The sequence below is a fragment of the Lates calcarifer genome, unplaced genomic scaffold (genome assembly GCF_001640805.2).
Source record: "Lates calcarifer isolate ASB-BC8 unplaced genomic scaffold, TLL_Latcal_v3 _unitig_361_quiver_1324, whole genome shotgun sequence".
NCBI lineage: Eukaryota > Metazoa > Chordata > Actinopteri > Centropomidae > Lates > Lates calcarifer.
In genome coordinates this window covers 22277-30451 of record NW_026116500.1, presented here as the reverse complement: position 1 = coordinate 30451, position 8175 = coordinate 22277, and the positions used below count along the sequence as shown (strand labels likewise).

Here is an 8175-nt window from a genome sequence, read left to right as displayed (position 1 = left end):
CCTTAAACTAAAACACTCATCTTTACTCAGAGTATAAGATTTTTATCGAATTACTACCAACGTCCAGATCCTGTGCTATTTCTAAAGGAAAGCGTATGCCTGTGGCAGTAGATTCTGCTATCTTTAAAGATCGCTCCTCTGTTGAAAAAATTGGAAAATTGTCATTTATGTCTTTTATTTCTACTTCTATCCGGTGTAGTTGTAGCGGATTCTCTGTTACAACCTGCAGAGGCAACACACAGCTGGTGCTTTGTCCACATAAAGCCTCTCTGTCTATTCTGTCATTCACCACCAGCTCGCCCTTCCCCGCATCCACACTGAAATACTGCTTACCAGCCTCAGAGTCAACTCGCAGCTTACGGTCAAAAACGTCAGACAGTCCCAAACCCAGATCTTTGGCTAAATTTCCTATCACAGAGCCCTGTTTTAGTTCCTCTGGGATGCTGTAACGAGTCTGTCCGTCTATTGTAGTCCACAAGAGAAAGAAATGATGCCACCAAAGCGCCTGCCATCTCCAGTCTCGATATCCCATTGTCTTTAACATCCCCGGTCCGTTAGAAAATGTTATTTCCCATCGAGGTATTCATCAACATAACCCAGCTTTAAAGTCATCGCCAAAATGGAAATTCCATTATAAACAAATCCTCATATAATTAGTAATAAAATATATATTCGGGACTCCTTCGAATAAGCGCATCTCCTCTCCAGCTCTGAGACTGTGAGGGTTACTGTGGTGAGAGTGAATGGGGGATGGAGTAGATCTCTTTGTACAGTTCTGACTGCTATTGGTTCACAGCATCCTTCTGTACTATCCAATCACAGAGGGCTGACTCTGCCACAAAGCTACTGCAACCCCTCACGGCTGCAATGCATTTCGACAAACGTAATATCACATCAGCTTTGAGACAGTTATCTCAGGAGAAAAGTAAATAAGAATTCAGCTGATGAAAATGTAAGAGTTTTGAATTCCTAAATCCTAAATTCACTGCACTCCTTGTTTTCAATTGACTGCTGCCTATTCATCATGAAGATAATATCAACAAATTAAAACATTTGGCTAACACTTTAACTGAGAAAATATATTTAACAAAATTCAGATGAGTTTTTTTTTAAATATTGCATGATGTGAATGCAAGTTAAATTTGTTTTCATAACAAATTTCAGCTTTCACTATATCTACAACTAATACAAAACTGACCACTCAAAATAGATTTCTTGTGACACTGTTGTGATGTCTTATTAAAGACGGTTTAGCCATAGTGCTGTTTATATGCAGATACAAATCAAAAGAAAAATAACTTTTTCTTCATGGGCAAATGAAATCAAAATACAGAAGTCATTTAAAAAAGATTAAAATTCATTCAACAGTTTGACGATAATATTTCACATGACTTCAGACTATTTTTTCAGGCTGTTAAAGAAATCTATAGCCAATAATGCCTGAAAATGTGTAATAGTTCTATTACTCTCTGCTCACCTGCTGGCTCTCAAAGGTCCAGGTGCTGTCGGGTAAAGACGCATCCAAGACACTGATCACCTCCTTAAAGTCAGTGGTGCTGCTGGGTTTAATCAAAGTGAAATCACTGTACTCTGACATTGGAGACATACAGGACCTGAAGGACTGACTCTGAGACACATGTCTCCTCCCAGGACCTCCACGTACTTTATAGGTCCATCAGTGTTGAGCTGAATCTGCAGGTTTCTGTTGGGGTTCTTGTAATCATCACAGTCGGTCCGTCTCATGCAGCAACTACCGCTGCTTCTGCTGTTCCTGATGCATTTAACCGTTAAGATGAGAAAAGTCAGCAGAGACAGCACGGACACCGAGGCCAGAGAGAGAATCAAATAAAGGGTGATTCTGCCATTTTTCTTGCTGGCTCGGCCATTTTCTGTCGGAGGTCTAAGATGGGCTCATGGAGACCGTCCTCCAGCAGGATGGACACCGTGACGGTGGAGGACTGGACCGGTTCCCCGTCGTCCTTGATCTCTATAAGCAGCCTTTGAGAGGAGTCGTCCTGCTCGACACAGCGCGTTTAGTCCTCACCTCCCCTGTGTACAGATTGACGGTGAACAGAGAGGCGTCTGTGGCCTCCGCCAGTTTGTAGGAGATCCAGGCGTTATGGCCCGAGTCAGCGTCCACGGCCGTCACCTTAGTAACCAGGTGACCTGCTTTAGCGGAGCGGGGCATCCTCTGATGAGAGAGGGAGCCCAGGGCAGCGGAGGAAGGGTAAATAACAGCGGGGGCGTTGTCGTTCTGGTCCAGGATAAAGACATGGACAGTGGCGTTGCTGCTGAGAGACGGGAGAGCCCTGATCCTTTGCCTGAACCTGAATCTGAAACACCTTCAGTTTCTCATAGTCAAACGAGTGCATGCTGTAGATGCTGCCGTTATCTGAGTTAATGTAAACATAGGATGAGACAGAAACGTCCTGCACTTTAGAGTCCAGTATAGAGTAAGAGATTTTGGCGTTTTCACCAAAGTCCAGGTCAGAGGCTGAAACTGAGTACAGTATAGAGCCTGGTACCCCATTCTCTTTTAAATATACATTATAGGAGGGGCTGAGTGAATACAGGGAGAGTTGTCATTCACATCAGTTATTGTGACATGTATCGTCTTCTTACTGGACAGGAGGAGGAGAACCTGAATCAGTGGCTGTTATCTCAATGTTATTACTCTGAGAAACGCTCTCTGTCTAGACCACCCCTTGTCACTAGCGCATAGTTATCAGAAAATGAAGGCTTTAGAGTTAGAGGAGAATCTTTGGGAAGTTGTAATGTCACTTTTCCATTATCACCGGAGTCAAGGTCCCGAGCAGTGGAGCAGTGCCACTACTGTGCCACTGGGTGCGTCCTCGGGTACTTGACTCGGTTTTGAAGTTACAACAATTTCTGGAGCATTATCGTTCACGTCTAACACCTCCACTTGAACACGACAATGACCTTCCATTTCAGGAACACCTTTATCTTTTGCGGTGATGTCTATTTCGTGTGTTGGAACGTTTTCATAGTCTAATTGTCCCTTTAAGGAAAAATTCTCCCGTTTCTGAGTTTATCTGAAAAATAGACAACAGTGTTTCTGGTGTGTGTTCAGCAAATGAATATTCAATTTCTCCATTAATACCCTCATCTGCGTCGGTTGCCTCCACCTTTCCGAGCATGAAGCCACTTTGACTATTTTCAGGTAGACTTATTTTGTATAACGCCTTTTTGAAAACAGGGACATTATCGTTGTTGTCTAATACAGTCACTATAATCTTTGACGTTCCAGTCTTGACAGGATTGCCCCCATCTAACGCTGTCAGCAGTAAATGGTGGACGTTTTGTTTTTCCCTGTCAAGTGGTTTCTCTAATACAAGCTCTGGCACTTTTCTTCCATTAGACAACTCTTTAATTTTCAAACTAAAACATTCATCTTTACTGAGACTGTATGATTTTAGTGAATTACTACCGACGTCGAGATCTTGTGCGGTCTCCAAAGGGTAGCGCGCACCCACTGCTGTCAGCTCCGCAATTTTCAAATTTCTTTCTTTATTGAGAAAACTCGGGAGTTGTCATTGACGTCTCTTATTTCTACCTCTATACGATAGAGATGCAGAGGATTCTCTATTACAACCTGCAGAGGCAACACACAGCTGGCGCTTTGTCCACATAAAGCCTCTCTGTCTATTCTGTCATTCACCACCAGCTCGCCCTTCCCCGCATCCACACTGAAATACTGCTTACCAGCCTCAGAGGCGACTCGCAGCTTACGGTCAAAATATCTGAAAGTCCCAAACCCAGATCTTTGGCTAGATTTCCTACCACAGAGCCCTGTTTTAGTTCCTCTGGGATGCTGTAACGAGTCTGTCCGTCTATTGTAGTCCACAAGAGAAAGAAATGATACCACCAAAGCGCCTGCCATCTCCAGTCTCGGTATCCCATTGTCTTTGTCATCCCCGATCCGTTAGAATATGTTATTTCTCATCGAGGTGTTGTTCATATAACCAGCTCAGCATTAATTCCATCGCCAGAATGGAAATTTCATAATAGATAAATCCCAGAATAATTGATAATAACAAAAGCGTAAATTCCGGAAACCTTCGGATGAGCGCATCTCCTCTCCAGCTCTGAGACTGTGAGGGTTACTGTGGTAAGAGTGAATGGGGGGATTGAGTAGATCTCTTTGTACAGTTCTGCCTGCTATTGGTTCACAGCATCCTTCTGTACTATCCAATCACAGAGAGCTGACTCTGCCACAAAGCTACTACACCCCCTCCGTCGCAATACAACCATGGCATAAGGGGAAGTCAGATCTGTGTGATGACTTGATTTATCACATGAAAAACACGCAAGCAAACAAACAACCCCCAACCTCTCCCTCAAAGAGAAAAACACACACAAAAAGCGAGGACTGATATTACAAAATAGACAATAAACCTAGTTTTTAGTGACTGCTGCTGGCATATAGAATCATGCCTAAACATATTATAAAATTAATTTGGATGGTTAATTATTAAATTAGTCTATTAAAATGTTGATAAAACATTTTCAAATATCCAGCTGACTGATAGAAATACATTGTATAATAGAGGAGCAACTTAGAAATGCTGTAAGTTATGTGTGCAAAATTTCTCAGATACAATTTTTGTCATTTAAAAAATATTATTAAAATTCCTCCTTTAGAGAAACAGTCTCAAATTATACACATTACGTGACAGTAACAACAAATTTTGTCTTTTAAAAAAGAGATATGCTTCCTTGTATAATATAAAAATCTGAAAAATAATCAACTCTGTGAACATGTAAAACATGATTCTCTGATTAAATGACAAAAGTGGCATCTAAATACGTAAGTGCATCACGAGTCTAAATGGGGATAATGAACAGTATTACGCAAAAAGACTTTGAAAGAAATTACATTGTTTCAAATGTTGTTTGATCATACATCTGAAGCTGCCAATAGAAAAGTATAAATTAACCAGGTTAAAAACACCGTACCAACATGTCTCTTTCCCTACACATTAATCAACACAGTTGTGGTTAAAAAAGGTAATTTATATGCCAATAATGACTGAAAATATACAACAGCAGATCTTTTGTTTTCTGCTCACCTGCTGGCTCTCAAAGGTCCAGGTGCTGTCGGGTAAAGACGCATCCAGGACACTGATCACCTCCTTAAAGTCAGTGGTGCTGCTGGGTTTAATCAAAGTGAAATCACTGTACTCTGACATTGGAGACATACAGGACCTGAAGGACTGACTCTGAGACAACATGTCTCCTCCCAGGACCTCCACGTACTTTATAGGTCCATCAGTGTTGAGCTGAATCTGCAGGTTTCTGTTGGGGTTCTTGTAATCATCACAGTCGGTCCGTCTCATGCAGCAACTACCGCTGCTTCTGCTGTTCCTGATGCATTTAACCGTTAAGATGAGAAAAGTCAGCAGAGACAGCACGGACACCGAGGCCAGAGAGAGAATCAAATAAAGGGTGATTCTGCCATTTTTCTTGCTGGGCTCGGCCATTTTCTGTCGGAGGTCTAATATGGGCTCATGGAGACCGTCCTCCAGCAGGATGGACACCGTGACGGTGGAGGACTGGACCGGTTCCCCGTCGTCCTTGATCTCTATAAGCAGCCTCTGAGAGGAGTCGTCCTGCTCGGACACCGCGCGTTTAGTCCTCACCTCCCCTGTGTACAGATTGACGGTGAACAGAGAGGCGTCTGTGGCCTCCGCCAGTTTGTAGGAGATCCAGGCGTTATGGCCCGAGTCAGCGTCCACGGCCGTCACCTTAGTAACCAGGTGACCTGCTTTAGCGGAGCGGGGCATCCTCTGGTGAGAGAGGGAGCCCAGGGCAGCGGAGGAGGGGTAAATAACAGCGGGGGCGTTGTCGTTCTGGTCCAGGATAAAAACATGGACAGTGGCGTTGCTGCTGAGAGATGGGGAGCCCTGATCCTTTGCCTGAACCTGAATCTGAAACACCTTCAGTTTCTCATAGTCAAACGAGTGCATGCTGTAGATGCTGCCGTTATCTGAGTTAATGTAAACATAGGATGAGACAGAAACGTCCTGCACTTTAGAGTCCAGTATAGAGTAAGAGATTTTGGCGTTTTCACCAAAGTCCAGGTCAGAGGCTGATACTGAGTACAGTATAGAGCCTGGTACCCCATTCTCTTTTAAATATACAACATAGGTGGGCTGCGTGAATACAGGTGGGTTGTCATTTACATCAGTAATGGTGACATTTATAGTTTTCTTAGTCGACAGAGGAGGAGAGCCTGAATCAATGGCCGTTATCTCAATGTTATACTCTGAGAAACGCTCTCGGTCTAAAGGACCACCGGTAACCAGTGCATAATTATCAGAAAAAGAGGGTTTCAGGTTAAAAGGAGAACCCTTGGGGAGCTGTAATGACACTTTACCGTTGTCACCAGAGTCAAGGTCTCGAGCACTGATTAGAGCTACTACTGTACCACTTGGTGCGTCCTCAGGCACAGAGTTTGGTTGGGAGGTCAGAAATATATTTGGAGCATTATCATTAACATCCATCAACTCTATGTGGACAGTGCAATGCCCCTCCATTCTCGGTGCTCCTTTGTCTTTTGCGCTAATATCAATTTCATAATTTGCATTCGTTTCAAAATCTAATTTCCCTATAAGACCTATTTCTCCGGTTGATGAATCAATATCAAACACAGACAGGACAGTATCTGGTGTGTGAATTCCAAATGAATACTCTACTTCTCCATTAGGACCTTCATCAATGTCTTTTGCTGTTAGTTTAAGAATAGATGCACCTTGTACACTGTTTTCACTTATGGAGACTTTGTAAATATTTTTCTCAAATACAGGAAAATTATCATTAATATCAAGCACATTTATAGTTATCAGAGATGTCCCAGATTTCACTGGGTTTCCCCCGTCGAGGGCTGTTAGTTGAAGCTGATGTCTCGTCTTTTTCTCCCTATCCAGAGATTTAGACAAGACTAGCTCTGGGACTTTCCTCCCACCAGATACGTCTTTTATCTTTAAACTAAAAAAGTCATCTTTACTTATGGTATATGACCTAACGGAATTTACTCCAACATCAAGATCTTGTGCAGTCTCGAGTGGAAAACGTGCCCCTGCCGCTGTCGACTCTGATATTTCTAATATAATATCTTGCGAGGGAAATATTGGAGAATTGTCATTAATATCCTGTATTTCCACCTCGACTCGGTACAATTGTAACGGTTTATCAATAACTACTTGAAGAGTTAACACGCAGCTGGCGCTTTGTCCACATAAAGCCTCTCTGTCTATTCTGTCATTCACCACCAGCTCGCCCTTCCCCGCATCCACACTGAAATACTGCTTACCAGCCTCAGAGGCGACTCGCAGCTTACGGTCAAAAATCTCAGACAGCCCCAAACCCAGATCTTTGGCTAAATTTCCTACCACAGAGCCCTGTTTTAGTTCCTCTGGGATGCTGTAACGAGTCTGTCCGTCTATTGTAGTCCACAAGAGAAAGAAATGATGCCACCAAAGCGCCTGCCATCTCCAGTCTCGGTACCCTATTCTCTTTGTCATCCCCGGTCCGTTAGGATTATTTCCCAGTGAGGTAATCAAAAAGAAGATAGTTACCATCCATTGCCATAAAGCATTAATCCAAAACAAAGATCCAAAATCACGTCATAGCAGAAAGTAAATAAAGATTTTCGTTTTAATTCCGAAAAGAGCATCACTCCCTCTCATCTACCTTATTGCAATGTAAGTGTTTATGGTGCTGAGGCTGCATGGGGGAGGGAGTAGATCTCTTTGTATAGTTCAACGTTTCATTGGTGCACAGTACCCATCTCTACTATCCAATAAGGAGGGAGGTGAGTAATGCTTTTAAAGACACAGTCGCCCTAGAAAGAATCTGCCTCAGTGCATTCAGATTATGTAGAGATATGAAAGGGTGCCATGTGTTATACGTCGCCACTAATGTCAATGCATATAATGAAATCTGATTACAAAAAGAAAAATACTGTCTGTGTTCAGGTTGTTCGAGCTTTTGATTCAACAAACTATTTTTTAGAATTTGAAAAAGAAAAAAGTGGACAGTGTTGTGCAGTTAGTGAAAGCAGTTTAACCCAGTCATGAAGCATATTCAAGGTTTCGCTGTCCAACTAAGTGGTGCTGAAACATGCTGCTATTTATACAATTATAAATCCAAAAA

General features: G+C 42.6%; 1 protein-coding gene and 1 pseudogene across 1 annotated transcript; both read right to left on the bottom strand.

The window, feature by feature from the left end:
• Positions 1-1138: 1138 nt before the first annotated feature.
• LOC108894513 (protocadherin gamma-C5-like) lies at positions 1139-4494 on the bottom strand (annotated as a pseudogene).
• Positions 4495-4976: 482 nt separating this feature from the next.
• Positions 4977-7867, bottom strand: LOC108894511 (protocadherin gamma-C5-like). The gene has a single exon (XM_018693178.2). The coding sequence runs from the start codon at positions 7599-7601 to the stop codon at positions 5034-5036; it is 2568 nt and encodes an 855-aa protein (XP_018548694.1). The 5' UTR covers positions 7602-7867; the 3' UTR covers positions 4977-5033.
• Between the last annotated feature and the right edge of the window lie 308 nt (positions 7868-8175).